Genomic DNA, 20137 nt, shown 5'->3' on the forward strand with positions numbered 1-20137 from the left:
TTGTGATGATTCACTTTGTTATCAAAAATCAAATGTAGCTCATAATTACGATGTTATCAAACAGTTCCTCCTTTTCTGGATTCTTAAAATTTAGTATGCAAATTAGATCAACTTGATACTTCAATGATGTACATTTGTTAAACATTCTCTTTAAGAATAGATAGTAACTGGAGCAACATATTATTTAGTGTTTTCTTTATCAATGAGGTGATTGTGGGGTGCAGTGAGCACCACCCTCATCTCTAAGCCAGTTGTTGAGTTTGAGTCCCATCCTAGGATTTGATGGGCAAGGAAAGCAATTCATAGCTCAACCAAACAGGTTGGTTATCAGGTTGTAGACGTACTCGCTGAGTTGGTGGATTCGGTTGCAGACGTTTCATCACCCCGCTAGGTAACATCGTCAGTGCACCTCCGGTGAAGCGTCAGTGTTCTGCCCCACTTGTTGCTTATATGCCTCAGTTTGTTGGGGTGTTTGGTATCAGTTCCGGTTCTGTTTCTCAGTGGTTTGTACACCAGGTCCAATTTAATGTGTTTGTTGATGGAGTTCCGGTTGGAATACCAGGCCTCCATGAATTTTCTGGCATGTCTCTGTTTGGCTTGTGCAATTATGACTGTTGTCTCAGTTGAACTTGTATCCCTCGTTGTTCGTATGTAGACCAAACGGAACTCCAAACACATTGAATTAAACGCAGTGTACAAACCACTGAGAAACAGAACTGGAAGTAGTACCAAACACCCCAACAAACTGAGGCATATAAATAACAAGCGGGACAAAACACTGACATTTCACCAGAGGCACACTGACGATGTTACCTAGCAGGGTGATGAAACATTTGCAACTGCACCCACTGGCTTGGCGAGTATCTCTACAACCTGACCTACAAATTTCTTCAAAAACTTTAAAGGTTGGTTCTCAACCTGCAAATTCCTCCAACACGTGCCAATGAAAGGTAGTAAATTTTTGTTCAGCCATGTGATAGAAAGTTTAAGCCTGTACCATCACTCTAGACTACAAGATGTATGTAAACAGCATACTGCCGCACAACTCAAGACTGCTCCTGTAATCTGTAACACAGCACCACTGCTTAAAGCTAGTATCCAAGTTCTAACTTACTCTGGTCAAGCAAATTAATAAAGACAATAAAGAGGTCCATTCCATTCTTCAATGCTTTAAACATAAACCTGTGTCCTGACCCAACCACTCATTTAAAGCATGGTAATATCTTGATGACATTTAACTCTTCTCTAGGAAAGATAGTATCTGGACCCTGATTTTGCTTTACCTACTATCACCATTTATTCCAGGAGTTGTACCAAAGTCTGGGTGCATTGCAGTGCCTGAGTCCTACTTTAGTGGTGCATTCATTCCACAGGAGGGCTGCTGGTAAATTTTCCGTTACTGTTTCAATTTCAACTTTGTTACATAGTGCAATATCTAGGTTCCGTTTTATACAGAACTATCAAGAAAACATAAAATTGACATCTAATCAAACATGTATTGTATTTAAAGAGTTGCGTTCATTTAAAAAAGTTGGAATAAATAATACAGTTCCACAACAAATTACGTAGAATCAATAGGTCTAGTCGTATCCCAATGCTGGTCAAGTTCAGGTTTATCTCCAATTCTCACTGAGTCGGCCAATCGTGATCTCCTTCGTAGCAGAGTCGAAGATTGTTTTCCACCTCAGTTGTTGCAATGGAAGGGGATTTAGAAGGAGGGAGACATGAACTAGCGAAACCAAATGAATGTGCACTTGGGGTTATTATGTGTTTTCACGAAGTTTTCGTTTAGTCATTAAATTTCCGATTAAAAGGAAACCAGCAAGTACACGGAATTAACAACCAGGCGGAGAAATGGTGTCACTTAGCAACTGGAAGGCCCGTCTCCTACACCCCCCCCCCCCTTCCCTCCCTTTCCCAGTGTAAGTGGAGTACTCACAATCAAGGTGCTTCTTCTTGGGGCCCATCACTTCATGTGTGGTGGCTTTACAGGCTGCCTTGGTAACAGCTGAGCCGGTGACACTGTGCTGGGCTGCGGTGATCCGGTCCGTGATCGACTGACCCGACATGATGACCCTTCTCAGGTAAAGAGGCGACCAGGAAAATAAATACAAAACCGTTCACAACTTCCCGTTCACACTCGGGCTTTATATAAAATTGGCAAAAGAAAAACAATTTAAAGGCAAGGTGGGGCGGAGGGAGGTTAACCCAAAAAAATTCACGTTTTTTTCGGTCCAAATAGAAACCCCGAGTGTTCCCTTCCTCACCAAAACGAAGCGACTTTTTTTTTTAAAATTTTCCCCCCCCTCCCCAATCCCTCGATTAACCAATCGAGCAGGTATGGTTTTCACACATGTCTGATTTCGGGGGAGTATCTGACGGAACACTCCCGATGATATTTTCTGAGGGGGTTAAGATTCTTCCTCTTCCTCCTCCCCGTCCCCGTCCCCGTGCCCGCCCGGTTTTTCTTTCCTTCCGCTTTCTCGGGCGGGCACTGAGCGTCAAAATGGCGGCGGAGGGAGCAGCTTTTTGTCAGGTGATGGAAACCACAGGCAGCGGATTAAGGTGGATCTGCAGCGAAAGCTCAAAATAACTTCCCTGTCTGTCTCTCAGGTTAGGCCGTGCAATCTTACAGCATTTCACGCCTCCCTCCCACCGCCTCGAAAACTGTTTTCTTGTTTCTTTTTTTTTAAAAAACTGTGCCGTAATGGTTTTATTTTTTTTGAATGGCGAGCTTAAGGTGAAAATTGCGATTTTGGTTCTTGTCCTATACAATTTTTTAAAAATCTTAAAATAAAGTCACCAACAATTACATACAGAACTGTTTAAGCAAACGTGTCTATAGCCGTGCAACACGGCGACACAACCTCCTGCTTCACTGAGTTGATACTTTCCAGTGACGGTGATGAAGTTTGAATGGGAGAGGGAGGGGATGGTGTCACTGAATTGTGGAAACGTATTGACTCTGAAATGAAATGTGACTACACTGCTTTGAAGTGATCATATCCGTGTTTGCCTAAGTACATAATATGGACTGAGTACAAAGCAACTTCACCAATCAAACTTGCACCATGAATCCATAGTTTGCTTCAATAAAAGCAAAATATTTTACAGGTGCTTGAAATCTAAAATAAAAACAAAGTATTGGAGAAATTCGGCATATCTGCCAGCATCAGTAGAGAGAGAGATTTGACTTTGATGCAACAGCTGTAGAACCCAGATGCTGCTAGTTTCTCCAGCAATTTGTTTTTAATCCATAATTTACTACCCCAATTTCCTCCAAAAGGTTTTTAATAATCTTTAATACTCTTACATGGCTCTGATCGTAGCACTCTTGTGAGTCAGAAGATGGTGGGGTTAAGGCCCATGAGGACTTGAGCATAAAAGTAAAAAGCTAGCACTTCAGTCCAGTATTGTGTGAGCACTGCAAAGTTGGGGGTACCCTCCCAGGTGAATGTACAATATTTCATGGCAATATTTTGAAGATGAGCCAAGAGATCAATCCCTGATACAAAAACACAATGTGCTGAAAATACTTAGGCATGTCTAACAGCACGTGTAGAGGGAGAAACAAAATTAACATTTTAAATTGAACATGACACCCAATCAACATCCCAAAGTAGGTTATCTGCTCATTTTATTAGTGTTTTGGCAATCCTGCTCTGCAGAAATTGAATACACATTTCCTAAATTATGATGGTGAATGCAATTCAAAATGCTTCATTGGTTCTAAACTGCATTGGGACATCCCATGGTTGTGAAATACATTATATAAATCAAGTCTTTTTTTTGCAGACAATTTAAAAAAAAAACATTTTTGCAAATTTGGATAGACTACATCTATCAGGATACTCTAGTTCTAACTTACTTTGTTCAGAATTTATTAGAAATTACAGTTAGACTTTTAAAAGTGCACATGGAATCATAGATATGATTATAGCACAGAAGAAGGCCATTTGGCCTTAATGGCTATACTAGGCCTCAGAAGAAACAATTCTCCTAGTGCCGCTCCCATATCTTTTACCCATAGCCCTGCAAATGTTTACAATATTTTTCCATATTAATGAACTTCACCTTTGAAAAATTAATGCTGTTTATTATGATTTCTATGATGTGGAGAGCAATATGTGGGTATATTTCCAAACACACTTTAAATGACTTTGATAGCAACAACAGATTTATAATAGCTGGTCAACAATGTCAGGTGACAATATTTAGCCAGTAAAGTACCAAAAATCAAATATCTATGTCATCGTGTAATATACATACCAGCAGGTACTAAAAATGGATGGCAGTCATGGAATTGTGGACACATTCCACCTTAATAGAAGTGGGTGTCTCTTTAATTTTCAGGCCTCACATTCCTGAGAAAAGTTTCATAATCAGGCACAAACCAGGACATGCTGTTTTACCACAGACAGGATGGTGATAACTATTATCTGGTATAACACACGATGTTCTCATCCATCATACTCCATGATTCACACTGCATTACACTTCTGTACAGCCGAGACATTCTACTAAAAGTTGGAAGTGTATTATGAATAAAAACCACATCAAACTGTTTACAGATTTCCATTTAGCTACCCTTCAAATTAAATTTATTGTTCAAAGAATTAAAAGTAAAATTGTAAACAAATGTGGACAGATTTTCTTTGATATTTGTATTGAAATCATAAATATTTTCAAAAGAAAATTCTGATCACTGTAAATTTTCCTACATTTATTTATGATGTTGCAACGTCTGCAAACTTTTTTTCTCTTTTCTGTATCAATATATGTCAGGAGCCCTCAACCAAGAGCAATGTGTCATCACATTCTTGTTCTGTTGAAATACTGTTGTAAAACATGCATTTGTAAAATTTGGATGATAGAACGTTTCGTTAGATTTTCCTGTGATCTCTTCCTGAAACTAGTGGGACTAATACTAGAAGCTCAACTAATGTCCAGATTGTCCCACATCATGAAGAAAGGAAGAAAAAGATCATTTATATATCACAGTACATTATGGACTACCTAACAGCCAATAAAATACTTCCGGAAGTGTAGCCACTGTTACAGCAGGTCTGCACTTACTAAGATTTCACAAGCGTAAAACAGATAATTACCAGATAATTTGCTTTGGTGATGATGGTTGTGAGATAAGTATTACACTTTTGGAAGTACTAACTGCCTAGTTGTTCAAAAGGCGGAATTTTATGTTTTTGGGAACAAGTTCTTCTAAGTTCTCTGTCCTAGAGTATGGTATAAGAGAAGGTAAGACCTAAAAAAATGAAAGAAAGAGGGAAAACTGCTTTGAACTTCCAAGTAGTGCCATGGGATCTTTTGTGTCCCACAGCAGATGGGCTCTGACTTTAGCATCGCATCTAAAAACCAAAACTTTCAATAACAAAACACTCTGTCAGTATTTCACTTAGTTGTTAGCCTGGATTATGTACTCATTTAAGTGGGACTTGAACCCACTATCTTCACATTCAGACAAGAGTGCTATCATTGAGTCATGGCTGATATCTTTTCTCCCAGATGTGTGCAACCCAAAAAGCTTTCAATGTAACTTACAACTGATGCCTCATTTTTTAACACTTGTGGTGTTTCTTTCATTCCAAAAGCAATTCAGTGTGAAAAGTGTTTAAACTGTTTCAACATGAGAAAAGACATTATATAAATGCAAGTCTTCCTCTTCCTTTCAGGTGCGAGGAGGGCTTGGCTCTCCTGTGGACAGAAAAACAGAGTTACTGTTTTGAGTCTAATATCATTCTTGTTTGAAACCGAGCAGAACTGCATGATTGAAAGAGAATGGTGTGGATTCTTGTCCCCCAAGCATCAAAACCAGCATTGCAAAATAAAATCACATGGTCTATAAATGGTTGGCAAGTTGAAAATCTACCTTGTTACTCTAATACACTAGGGCTGAAAATTGAAATTCACCAATTGTTAACTGAGTGAGAATGGAAGATATAGCCATTAAGTTCTCTCTAGCCAGTGACTTTTGCAAGAATAATTTAATTTGTTAATACTTTTAGCAGGTTTGTAAACAAAGGAATACATACTGACGTCATTCCTCCTGCTGGTCAATCAGTTTGCTACAATTTATTTTGATATTTATTTCTAGCACTTCTCATAAACAGATCATTAGAGAATTTTGCAGTGCATCATCCCAGCACCATTAATGTACCTAGTCAAATAAGAACATCTTTGATTGCACATTTTCCTGAATTCATGCTAATTCCAAAACAACATTTCCGTAATAGTTTTTAAACAGTACCTGAAAGAAGAGTTTTCTTTGTGTTCTATTGCTGGTTGAATTGGTTATTTTCTGATAATGTGAAATTGAACTGATTTGCACTTAGAGTAACAACAGTTTAAGTGAATGGATTGAGAAGCAGTAAACAAGGGAACTGAGTAGACTGGACAGTGTGAAACGAGGCTGAAGTGGCTTTGAGATGATTCAAAATCTTACCAACAAGACAGTAGAAGATCTAGTTATATATATTGAGTTAACGTAATATATTTAAATTAAGTTGAACTTCAATCATTGTGTCAATTCTATGTATTATTGTAAAGAAAAAATACGTGGACTTATCCAGCTCAGTCCCCAAACAAGAAATGATAGTTTTAAATGGCATTTGAGGAAGGTGCGATTAGTTAAAAACATATACTGAGTCGTAGAGGTTTACAGCATGGAAACGGGCTCTTTGGCCTGACTTGTCCATACTGCCCAGGTATCACAATTAGTCTAGTCCCATTTGCCTGTGTTTGATCCCTCCATACCTAGCCCATTGATGTACCTGTCCAAATGTTTCTTAAATGACAAAATTGTACGCGTCTCCACCACTACCTCTGGCAGCCCATTCCAGATGCTCACCACCCTCTGTGTGAATAAACTGTCCCTCTGGACCCTTTTGTATCTCTCCCTGTCACCTTAAACCTATGCCCTCTCATTTTAGACTCCCTTACCATGGGTAAAAGCTGTTGGCTATCTACCTTATCTATGCCTCTCATGATTTTATAGACCTCTATATGATTTTGTTAGTGGGTGGAGGAAAGGAAACAGCCACATGTTATTTCAGAGAATTCGCTAGATATGCCATTGTCTGGTCTGCCTGAGATTATCAACTATCTGCAGTAGAATAGCAAGATAATGTTATCCCAAGCTATATTCTTATATGTGCAAGTTCAATTAGTGAATATATTTATGAAACTAAAGGTATTAAACTACAATTGTTGCATTATGTTTAGGTAGTTGACTGGGTCTAGATTTCCCATTGCACCAATTAGAAGTTCCCCTTGATTAATAAGGCCAACTCTTGCTATGAATCCCTTCAATTATACTGTATTTTTGATGGTCTAATAATGTAAAGACGGTGTAATAATTCATTATTTAGACATTTTGTAAAACTCCATAAAGGTAAGCTCATGATGTTGCCTAGGCAGGATTTCTTATTTAAGTCACACTGGCTTCTTAGTGTTACTTGAGCAGATGTGGATTAATAACGGCTATGGAAGCTATTCCACTGTCTATCTGATGTGCGTCTGCCTCAGATATAGTGTTAACTCTGTGTAAAATCTGCAATCAGCAGAATGCTGTTATTACAGACTGGCACACCACTGACAGCAGCATTTGGATGTTTGCATTTTACCGCACGTCTGCTCCATGTTTGAAGTTGCTGTCTAATTTTTTTGCGTAATGGAATGAACACCATTAGCATCGCTTATTTTTGCATTAAAATCTGGCCTGAGCATAAAAGTGAGATATGAAGAATGGAACAAGGCGTGATACACAAAGTCGAAAAAGAAAGCAGGGGAGCAGGACAATATATCATGTCGGAATTTGGTGGATCAGAATCATGCTGCATCAGGTAATGAAAGGTACACCTGTCCAGGGATACTTCAGAATGGGGCAAGGTGACAGGAACAAACGACAACACAAGTGGTAATGGTTGTGGAGAAGTAAGAGAGATCCAGGGTAAGTATGATTAATAGGTATTTGTAGAATATTGGTCAGTCTTGCTAAAAGGAAAACCTTAAAGAGGGTGGGGGTTACAAATGGAAGATGGAGTTCATGACTAATTTGACTCAATTTTGAGTCCAGAAGGCTGTAGAGTGCCTAAGTTGAAAGTTAGGTGCTGTTAATTGCTTTGTATTGTGGCAGATCTAGGACAGAAATGTGAGCATGAGAACAAGTATTAAAATGACCCTGTCCTTCCATTGCATGCCATGCTTGCAGACTAAAGATGTTCTGCAAAGCAGTCACCCAGTCTGCATTTGGTCTCACTGATCTGGAGGAGACCACTTTGTAAGTCGCAATTACAGTAGACTAGACTAAAACAAGTACACGTAAATCGTTGCTTTACCTGAAAGGAGTATTTAGGATCCTTGGTCAATAAGGAGGGTAGAGATAAAGAAACAAGTGTTATACTTTACTGCTGTTGGGGAGGGATAAGGATAATAGAGGAGTGGATCAGACTGTCTTGGAAGAAATGGTTACTTTGAAATCCTGGCAAGGGAAGAGAGGGGATGATGTGTCTAGTGTGGCATGTTGGAGGTGGTGGAAATGGCGAGGATGATCATTTGAATATAATGGATGTTGAGGAGGGAATGGGACATCGATGTTCTGGGAGGGAGGGAAAGAGTGAAGGCAGAACTGTGCGAGATGGGTCAGACATAGTTAAAGGCCCTGTCCGCCACAGTGGGTGGAAACTCTTTAGTTGAATAAAACAAGACGTCAGAAGCACCCTTGTAAAAAGTAACATCATTAGAACAGATGTGACAGACTGAGAAAACTGTGAATTGAATGGGTTTGGAGAAGTATAATCAAGGAAGCTGTGAAATTCACTGGGTTTGTAATGAATATTAGTAAACGGCCTATCCCTGGAAAAGGAGAGACGAAGCCGGCAAAGAGAATGGAAAAGTCAGAGATAGATCAGGTGAAGATGAGAGAAAGTTGGAAATTGGAAACAAAATTAGTGGATTTTTCCAGTTCCAGGCAAGAGCAGAATGTGGTACCAATACAGTCATGATGTACGAGATAAAGAGTTGTGGGAAAGGGCCCTAGTGGGGCTGAAATAAGGAACATTCCACTGAAACACCGGTATATCTCCAGTCATAGCACGTACCTATAGATACACGTTTTATTTGGAGGAAGTGAGACAAGTTAAAGGAAAAATTGCTTAATGAGAGAACAGGCTCAGCCAGACAGTGGAGGTGGATGGAGACTGGGCCTACAGTCAAGGAAATGGACAGCCTTCAGACTAACTTGGTAAGAAATGGAGGTGTCAAGGGATTAGACAACCATGGTGAATTGGAGACAATTAGGTCCAGAAAACTGGGAATTGTTGAATTGTCGTAGGATGTAAGGAGAATAGTAACTTGAAGAGACAGGACAAAGGGTGAAAAAACAGAATTAACATAAGAAGAAATCAATTCAGAGGGCAAGAACAGGCTGAAATAATGAGTCTTCAAGGCAGCCCTGTTTATGGATATTAAGAGCAAGGTAGAAGCAGGTTGTACGGAATTGGTGAAGTGGTGAGTGGGAAGTACTTCAGAGGACAGTGACAGACCTAGAAACAATGTTATGATATTCAGTGACAGGATTGTGATCCAGGAGGGGGTAAGAAGAAGTGTGTGAGTGTTGGTGGTCAGCCTCTGTAAGATAGAGATTGGTACACCTGAAAGACAGCAGCACACCTTTGTTAACAGGTTAGCTATCAAAGTCAGGGTCAGAACTGAGAAAAGGGAGTAAAGCAAGGTTGCAGAGTGCTGTTTTCATGTGAGATGGCTATGACTAATGTCTTCAGTGTACTTAACCCTGAATAGGTCCAGATACACACTGTAGTACCTAAGTTTCTACAAGAGCAATCTGGCTTGTCAACAACATATTGGATGTTGATTGAGGGGCTTCCAGAGAGAAAATATGAAAACATCTTGAAAGAAAGCAACACATGCCAAATTTTGCTACACCAGAGCAAATTAGGTGGTGTTGAGACTTAAGATTTTCACTCATCTGAATGAAGGTAGGACAAAGAAAATGACTGGATCCTTGAACTGAATTTTCACTTTGGGAAGGAGAATAGGAACTTGCACCAAGATGTCCTGAACCTGTCCTCTGAAAGGAAACAGTTCTTCTTTGAGATATCTACTGGGACACCTCCTTAATTGAGCCCTTACAGATTGAGAGGAATAGTTGGCTGCAGTAAATTGTATATAATACAGTAAGGTGTCCTCTCAGCCAGGTTCTAAAGAACACTTATAAAAATAGAAAAGTAACCAGGCCACTACTATGGGATGGGGCAGAATTCTTTTACAGCATGGCTTTTGACAACACCCATACCCAAAAGGCTAGTGTTATGAAGGAAAGGTTGACCCCCCTCTGATAATTAAAAACTGAAACACCCAGAGAAGCTTGCCTTGCCTCGTAATCTGTTAAAGAAAGTGTGTAAAGTGGTATAAACTACCTCTCATGCATCCTCCCCCCTCCAATCTGTTATAAAGGGATGGTTAAATGAAAGAAATTCCTGATACTCACATTATAATCAACTAGTAACAATTTTTTTTATCTAACCCTAACAGTAAACAAATTAACATAACTACTAACAAACCAAACAATTCCCCTTAACAACTAATTATTCCCAAATAAACAAAATGCTAATGTGTGCTGTTCCAATAAATACAAATCCTGCTTTTGTAAAGCAAAGTAATAAGAAAAATAAATTAAGACTTAGTCTCTCAAAATTACAGCCAGGGTAGGTCTTCCAGAATGCTTCACACCCTCTCCACTGATCCTCAGTCAGGAACACTGTTCTCCATCGAAATCTTGTGTCAGGAATATTTGTGAAGAGTGCCGCTGTTCTTTTAGTTTACTTGATGGTTTTCTGAGAGCTTAGAGAATTCTGTGAGAGCCAGTGATTCATTCTTTTATAGCTGCAAGCTATTCTCTTTGCAGATGACAATTAACTCCCACACTGATTTTCAAATGCCCTTTTCCTTTTATACCCTTGATGACCTATTAAATTCTTACAATGGAATTGGTCCTAGGTTGTCAAAACCATCATATTTAAATTTAGTTGGGTTTTGGTATCTAGGGCCTGGTTTAAATTAATTGGCTAAGTTCAAAAACCTGTTGTCTTGGTAAAAAATGCTGATTGCCTGCTAACAGTACAATCTTTTAATACAATTTTTTCAATATCAAGAACTCTGTGCATCTGCTGCTGCCTGCAGACATTTTTTTAGTGTCCAAGCCTAGAAAACACATCATCTTTTAAAGGGACCACACAATCTTCCCCCCCCCCCCACCTTTTCACAAACATCGAATATTCTACCCAACTTCATAACACCTCCCCCTTTTTAAAAAAAAAGTGAAGCATCATGATGAAAAGATGGCTTTTTTTTTCTCTAAATCTTAACACCATTATTACTAGATCCATAGGTCATTATTCTAGAGTTACACATTTCATACTATTTCTATATACATACAAAACATTGAACACTACTATTTTTATCTTGTATATACTTTTTTAAAAAACTCGCGATAACGTATCCGCAATAACATTTTCATGACCCGCAGCATGTACAATCTGTAAATTAAATGCTCATAAAATAAGACTCCAACAAAATAGTCTGGTGTTCTTGTCTTTAAATATTTCCAAAAATGTCAAATGTTTATGATCAGTGTATACAACCATCTCTGATACATTGTTTGCATCATAAACATTAAAATGTTCTAAGGCCAGTATTAAACTCAATAACCCTTTTTCAACAGTTGAATATTTTCTCTGGTGGATATTGAGTTTCTTTGAAAAATAACTGATTGGCCTTTCAATTCCACAATCATCCTCCTGTACCAACACATCTCCAACCCCTGCATAGCTTGCGTTGTTAAAAAAATTCAGTGGTGCCTCCATGCTACTAAAGTTTGGTACAAATTTCCTGTAGAATCCACTTAGACCCAAAAATTGTAGCGTATCTTTCTTTGAGGATGGTTTTGGAAATTCCTCAATGGCATTAATCTTCACGTTCCTCAGTGTCATCCGTCCATGTCTGCTGTTGTGTCCTAAGAACATTACTTCCACCTTCCCAAATTCTGTTTTTGCCAAATTTATGACCAACTTCGTCTTCCGTAATCTCTCAAAAAACTCTGCCAAATGTACCATGTGATCTGTCCACGAATGGCTAAAGATCACAAAGTCATCTATATAGACAGCACAATTAGTCAATCCTGCCACAATTCTGTTCATAAGCCTTTGAAATGTGGCTGGTGCAATCTTCATTCCAAAGGGCATTACTTTAAATTGATATAGCCTTTTTGGGGTTACAAAAGCAGAAATGTCTTTCACTCTCCCCAGCAAAGGTACTGGCCAGTAACCATGAAGTAAGTCCAACTTTGTGATGCAAGTGGCTTGTCCAACTTTTTCCACACAGTCCTCCAGCCTTGGAATTGGATATGTGTCTGATTTAGTTACAGTATTGACCTTCCAATAATCAATGCAGAATTGTTGAGTACCATCAGGTTTGGGAACCAACACAATCAGCAAACTCCACTTGCTTTGACTCAGCTCAATGATGTCTTCTTGGAGCATCACTTCCACTTCCTTCTGTACCTGTGCTGCTTTGAGAGGATTAAGCCTGTAGGGGTGTTGTTTTATTGGAACAACATGCCCTACATCAACCTCATGTACAACGGTATTAGTCCTCGCCATTCTACTTCCATGTCCTCATAGCACTGCAACAAGTCTTTCAATTCGGTTCTCTGTTCCTGAGACAGATAGCTTATTACCCTATCCCGTTCTTCAAGGACTTCTTCATTGTTCACTTTATTCTGAGGCACATCAAAATCCAAATCATCTGGATTTTATTCCTCACTTCAAGTGGCAGTAACTAATACCTGTTCCTCGGTTCCCTTTCCTTGCCGTTGTAAGGTTGTTCACATGATATTCCCAACAATTTTTTTTCCTATCTGGCATCTTTCCAGATAATTCACCTGACTTAACTTCTTCTCAATTTGTTAGGGATCACTAAACATTGCTTTGAAAAGCTGTCCTACCACTGGTAACAACACCAATACTTTATCCCCACAGACAAATATACAAATTTTAGATTTCTTATCTGCTTCTTGCTTCATTAGCTGCTGTGCCACCTTCGAATGTTGTTTAGCTAATTCACCTGCTCTGTTTAATCTTTCACTACAGATACATAATCCAACTGTGAGAACTCTGACTTTGGACCTATCAACTTTTCCTTAATTAATTTTAAAGGCCCTCTTACTTTGTGTTTGAAAATCAACTTAAATGGAGTAAACTGAGTTGATTCATTTGGAGCATCTCTAATGGCAAACAATACAAGTGGGAAACCTATATCCCAATCATTTGGGTAATCCTGGCAATAAGCCCTTAGCATTGTCTTTAGGGTCTGATGCCATGTTTCCAATGCCCCTTGGGATTCAGGATGGTACACACTTGATTTTTGGATGCCTAAACTATCCATGACCTCCTTAAATAATTTGGCATAAAATTGGACCCTTGGTCTGACTAAACCTTCCCGGGTAGTTCATAATGGGTAAAAGAAAGCAAACAACTCCTCCACAACCCTTTTTGCCTTGACATTCCATAATGTAATTGCCACTGACAATCTGCTGGACACATCCACTAAGGTTAGCAAATTTGGTTCCCACCTTGGTGTTAGGGAGGGGACATACACAATCAATCATAACCCGCATGAAAGGTTCTTCAAATGTGGGAATTGTCATTAAAGGCCTGTGGCTTTCCTATCATCTGACATTCAACCACATCTTTATGGAATCCAGGCTAATAGAAATGCTTCTGTTCTTAGCCTGAGTCTTCCTCACTCCTTGATGACCTCCTACAGGTCACTCGTGTGCTACCTGCAATTCTTCCTATCTGTATGCTATTGACAACACGATCTGGTGAACTTCTGCCCATTTCTCGTCTGCACTAACCTGCCAAGGTCTCCATTTCCGCCGTAGGATTGTATCCTTAAGGTAATAACATTCGGGAATACATTCTGATTTCTCTTCCTTTTTATTGTCCCATCTTTTTGTCGTAAGTCCATTAGTCTTTCAGAACTAAACACCTCTGTCTGATCCTTTACCTGCTTAGGTTTTTCCTTTACGATTTCATCAAACAGGGTGTCAGCTAACTGAACCTGTCTCCTTTGTCTTTCTCTTTGGTTTTCCCTTCTTGCTTTAACTTATGACTGTGGGATCTTGTCACCAGACAGTCTGGAAAAATTCCAGGTATTTTTCTTTGACTCCTTCAGTTCCTGGTTTTCTTTCGGCTTCTCCACTACAGTTCATTTCCAAGAACAAACTGTATTCCTGGAATAGACACTCTCTTTCAATCACTCCCACTGTCACTTCCCCAGTCTTGATTGGACTTTCTAGCCTTATCTTACACAGGGGAACGCTAAATCTGTCTCCATCTATTCCACAGATTACCGCTCTCTTGGGTAACATTTCAGAAAGAGTGCAAAAGCTTTCATCTCTTACTAATACATACAGCTTCCATATCTCACAATATTCTAACTTCTTTACCTTCTCCATCTGTTCTTCCCGAGTAAACCTTATCCACTGAGGCTGAGCCTGTAAAGAGATCAGGCACTGTCTTATTTTCCAGCCTGTGACTAGGCTGTGCACTCTCTCTGCTGCTCCTCGACTTATCTTGGGATTTCCTTCACAATCCCATCTAATCCCACTGGTTTAGCCTCTTTTACCAGATCCTTTTTCCTAGTGCCTTTCTTAAATCACCAGCACTGTGACTTTGCAGTGAAAACACCTGAGGTCTTTCACCTCTTTTTCACTCTCTTGAGTTTCTTTTTTTCACATGTGGTGAACTGTTCCAGTGTGATCTACTTTTTTTTTCATTGAAGGATCTCCCTCTTTCCCAATTTTTTCCGTTATAGAATGAAATTGCTGTCAGAAGCTAGATTTCGAATATGCAGTAATGCGTATTCATCCGCCATTTCTGCAACTCTTCTTGCTATTTTAACTTTCTGTTCCTCAACATCATTTCTTATCATCTCTGGAAGTGAGTTTTTGAACTCCTCCAGCTAAGTAATCTCTGTAAGATTCACATGTCTTTTCTATCTTTAATGGTCTTTTGGTTATGGTAAAATGGTATTTTTAGTTCAGATTATCATTTTCTGAGAGCTTAGAGAATTCTGTGAGAGCTGGTGATTCTTTCTTTTATAGCTGAGAGCTGTTCTCTTTGCAGATGACAGTTGACTCTCACACTGATTTTCAAATGCCCTTTTTTTAATACCCTTGATGACCTATTAAATTCTTACAATGGAATTGGTCTTAGGTTGTCAAAACCATCATATTTAAATTTAATTGGGCTTTGGTACCTGGGGCCTGGTTTAAATTAATTGGCTAAGTTCAAAAACCTGTTGTCTTGGTAAAAATGCTGCTTTGCCTGCTAACAGTATAGCCTTTTGATAGTGTTTCAATTTAAGAACTCTCTGTGCATCTGCTGCCTGCAGACATTTGTATTAATCTCCAAGCCTAGAAAACACATCATCTTTTAAAGGGACCACTCATTGAATACACTACCCAGTTTTGCAATACTAGGAAGACCTGCCTGGAGTGCTACTCTCTGGCCTGCGACTGGCTCATATCTCTAGGCAATTGAACTGAATTCCTGCCTTGTTGAAAAACAGGAAACCATGTGGAAAATCTTAACGAGCCTACAAGGCTCTTAATGGCTGCCAGGATCCTGAGCGGGCAAACAAAGATATATACTTAATACATCATAAACTATATTATCTTGTTTAAATCATTCTGTTCTAAAAGAAAGGACATTTTCCTGGATTGAAAACTGGTTATCACTGGTCATGATGCCAGTTGACCACAATTACATGAATATTCTGATCAGCAATAACCAGCAGAAAAAAAGCTGATATCATCCTCCCAGAATATCATATTCCTTCAATTGCGGAAATATCCCAGCTAAGCCAACATAAAGGAATATTCTTGATAAGCAATGAGATAAAACGTTATTGAGGGTAAGCAAAAATATAGAATACTTAGATCAAACTTGATTTTATTGAATGGTGGAGCTGCCTCAAGAGGCCTACTTCTAATTTGTAAGTTCTTTGTATGTATGAACCACAAGCGATGTCAATACCAACCTGTTCAGAATGCAATGGAATCCACTGAACCATAATATGTCAAAGATGGCATGAGCTATCCCACAGCTACCGGCTTAAAAACAGTGGGTTTTGTTGAAGACCACAAAACCCACCTTGTTAACTAAAGTGGTTGAACCTGAAATCCTATCAGAGATAGTAGGAACTGCAGATGCTGGAGAATCCGAGACAACAAGGTGCAGGGCTGGATGAACACAGCATCCAGCCCTGCACCTTGTTGTCTCGGATCAGCCTCTCTGCTCCTATGATGCTGCTTGGCCTGCTGTGTTCATCCAGCCCTGCACCTTGTTGAACCTGAAATCCTAGTCATGTGAGAGGAGGCGATGGCCTAGTGGTATTATCGCTGGACTGTTAATCCAGATACCCAGATAATGTTCTGCGGACCTGGGTTCGAATCCCGTCATGGCAGATGGTGGACTTTGAATTCAATAAAATATCTGGAATGTAATGATGACCATGAATCCATTGCTTGTCAGGAAAAACCCATCTGGTTCACTAATGTCCTTTAGGGAGGGAAACTGCCATTCTTACCTGGTCTGGCCTGCGTGTGACTCCAGACCCACAGCAAATGTGGTTGACTCTGAACTGCCCTCTGGGCAATTAGAGATGGGCAATAAATGCTGCCTAGCCTGTGATGCCCTCATCCCATTAATGAATAGAAGAAAACTACTGAATTTAAACTGTTTTAATTATATATCTTTGGTTTCTTCATCAGTCTATTTGTAACACCAGAAGAGAATACAGATAGCAGCTCCACGCTTAGCTAACATCTGCATCTATTCTCAATCTCATTCAAAAGTCTGATTTCTGGAAGGCATCCTGTATTTTGTTTGCAAAGTGAACCAATTCCCAGTTTACAACTGGTGCATCTTCAATCATAGTTCAACTGCATCAGATTTCCTGCCAAAAAAAATGTCTGTGCTTAGCCAACTAAAAGTACGTCCATTGGACATTGATTTAGAGGTCTCTTTAATTCATGTAAACTAATGGCCCATGTCTTTGATAGTAAGTGATTTATAATTTGTAACTTCTCTCATTTCCTGTCTGTCTTCCTTGAAAGCAAGTGTGTTGCGAGCCATTTTGCCAGATTTTGAATGTATTTTTATTAATCCTTATTTGTTTTCAACCTGAAGGAATTTGATGTGAGTCAATTTTAAATTGGACTTTGAAAACAGGATATGAGGAAACACACCAGTGCCTACCTTTTAAGAGGTGGGAAAAAGAAAAGAAACTAAACACCACCTTGGTTACGGACAATGGAGGAGAACAGTAAAAATTATTTGATCCACCTCTCCCTCTTGTCTGTGACGCTGCCACCTTTCAGGATTTAAAGATGCTGAAGCCACTTTTACAGCTACTGAGAAGGTAAGTTTGTAAAGTGAGTGAGGGGGTAGGCTGATGTTCTGGGTGTGGTGCCAGGTGGGTGGGGAGGAAAAGACAACTTGGTTGTTAGGAGGGTGAGGTGGCAGGTGTGTGAGTGGGTAAGGTGCACTTTGATTGAGGGGGCATAGTGGCTGATGTGTGATAAGTTAGGGTAACAAGTGGAACATGTGGGTTAGGTGGCAGGTACATGAGGTTGGTAGATGTAGGTGAGTGTTTGGGGTCAGGATGAGTCGGTTTAGGAGGAGTTGAGAGCTGTCAGGGCCAGTGTGAGGTTTGTGAGTTTGGGGGATTTGCTGGAGGTGGTTTGCAAGGAGAATCTTGGCTATCCATGGAAGTTTGAGAAGACAATTAGAGATGAGTTGGGGGGAGTGGAGGGTCAATTTTTAAATGGTCTGAACATTTCCTGGCTAACTGTCAAGCTAAGTCACTGTAAATTCCTTAAAGTAAAAACAATGTACGTTACTGTACATTATGTCCTTTAATTAATACATTCAAAATCCAGGGAAATGGTTCACAACACCCATGCATTCACAGACGTGTGCATTTAAGGAAGAAAGAGAAAGTACGTGAGAAGTTTTAAATTACAAATTTTCAGAATCAGCTACGTCATGGTGTCTGCATGGTCCTGAGGTGTGACTCCTTTCTTCACTGCTGCAACAACTGCCTTCCCATTGGAAGACCTGGGCCAGTGTAAGTTGAGCATGCTGTCACAGTAAAAGGGAGGCTGAGAAATGATATAAATGCTATGTTAGGATTCTAAAGATACTTGAAAATGTAGACCATGACAAGATCTTTCACATTTTTCAGATCAATTGAACCAGTGGACGCAGATCACATTTGAAGATGGATAACTTTCAAACAAATCTGTGGAAATTATTAATTCAATGAACAAAAAAGCAATCTGTGTAATAGACTCCCTTTAAAAAATGGTGAAAGCAAACAGAAATGATTGACTCAAACGTATATATTTATGTTATAAAACAGTAAAAGATTAAAAGGATACCGTATATGAGTAATCTGAGATTGACGTATAAGTGCAGCATGTTTGGGAGGATCAGGTGACTTTGTAACTATGGTACACACAGCTCCATACCATTGGGGTTTTCCATGCCTCATGTCAAGGCATGTTGTAGATTATAAATAAAAGATTTATTGCTATGATTACACAACGATTATTCTATTAAAATGCCACCAGGAAGCTGGAAGGCAAATGAGATTTGTAACCTTAGGATCATCGAAAACCCAGCTGCCCATGCCCTTAGGGGTGCCATCTCATTCACCTTTATCTATCCCTGAGCTCACTGACCTACATTGATTCTCAATTAAGCAAAATCTTGTTTTTATAATTCTTATCCTTGTTTTCAAATCCTTTTAATGGCCTTAACCATCCTTATCTCTATAAAATTCTTCAGTTCTGCAACCTTCTGGGATATTTGAGCTCCATTAATTCTGATCCATTGAGCATTTCTGACTTTAATCACAATTGTGGCTGTGCCTGCAGCTACCTAGATTCCAAGCTCTGGATTTGCCTCACTACCTTTTGTTCCTCCTTTAAAACACTCCTTAAAACCCACATCTTTACCAAGCTTTTGGCCATATTTTCTAACATCACCTGATAGCTTAGTCTCAAATTTTTGTTCTATAGTACTCCTGTGAATACCATAGGACATTTTAATACATTAAAGGTGACACATAAATGCAAGTTTTAGATGGACTCGGGCCTCTTACTATGTAGTATTCTGTTTCCAAGTAGGCCACGACTGCCAGAAATTGCTTCTTGAAAGTGGGTTTCCAGTTCATCAGTCAATTTAGTGAGAAACCTGCTGATAAAATGAAGCCTGGAAGGTAATACACTTTGCCTTCTTTTGCTGCAGTTGTTGAATTTTAAACTGAAACCATGATTCAAGTTGATTAGATTTAAATAGAGATTGTGCATTTGGCGGAATGCCCCCACCTACTTTCAGAATAGTAAATACATGGGTTAAATTTCCAGCAAAAGCAATTAACAGTATCCTAAAAAATAAGTAGGTAATGATTTTAATATAAAGTAGACACAAGTGATCAAATACTCCATTGATTACAGATCCAAAGTTAGCCCAGAGTGTGAGAACAATTAATCAACTGGAATCCAACCAATATCCAGGAATATAGTCTTAACTGCTTTTTGCCAGGATTTTGTTTCCATCAATCAAATAAGTTAAAACATCGAAACTAGGAGCAAGAGTCGGCCAATTAGCCCTTCAGTCGTGCTCCACCATGCAATATGATCGTGGCTGATCCTTTATCTCAGTGTTATATTTTTGCCTTCTCCCTCATACCCCTGGATGCCTTTAAAATTATTATTCTCTTCCTGGAATATATTCAGCAACTTGGCCTCCACAGTCTTCTGTGGTAGAAAATTTCACAGGTTCAATGCCCCTTGAGTGAAGAAATCTTTCCATATCTCAGCCCTAAGTAGTATACTCTGTATCCTGAGATTGACTCCTGGTTCACAGCCCTCTCAGATATCTGTAGAGAGCCCTTGTTTCATGCCTTCTGCCAACATCGACTGGATTCTATCAATATAATATACAATATCCTTTTATTTTAACGTGTA

General features: G+C 39.3%; 1 protein-coding gene and 1 long non-coding RNA gene across 5 annotated transcripts in view; one reads left to right on the forward strand and one right to left on the reverse strand.

Moving 5' to 3' along the window:
• Window positions 1–2069, reverse strand: part of si:ch211-200p22.4 (phosphatidylinositol-binding clathrin assembly protein) — a 127983-nt gene extending 125914 nt beyond the window's left edge. For all 4 annotated transcript variants that reach the window (XM_048604935.1, XM_020511911.2, XM_048604934.1 and 1 more), the window contains exon 1: window positions 1940–2069. In XM_048604935.1, coding sequence (XP_048460892.1) covers window positions 1940–2069 — 130 coding nt within the window. The remainder of the gene's footprint in view (window positions 1–1939) is intronic.
• On the forward strand, window positions 1627–18705 carry LOC125484793. The gene is made up of 4 exons (XR_007263611.1): window positions 1627–2084; window positions 5691–5866; window positions 17292–17523; window positions 18349–18705. It is a non-coding gene; the product is annotated as an uncharacterized LOC125484793 (long non-coding RNA).
• The last annotated feature ends 1432 nt before the right edge of the window (window positions 18706–20137 follow it).

This window comes from Rhincodon typus, chromosome 14 (genome assembly GCF_021869965.1).
Source record: "Rhincodon typus isolate 14 chromosome 14, sRhiTyp1.1, whole genome shotgun sequence".
Lineage (NCBI taxonomy): Eukaryota > Metazoa > Chordata > Chondrichthyes > Orectolobiformes > Rhincodontidae > Rhincodon > Rhincodon typus.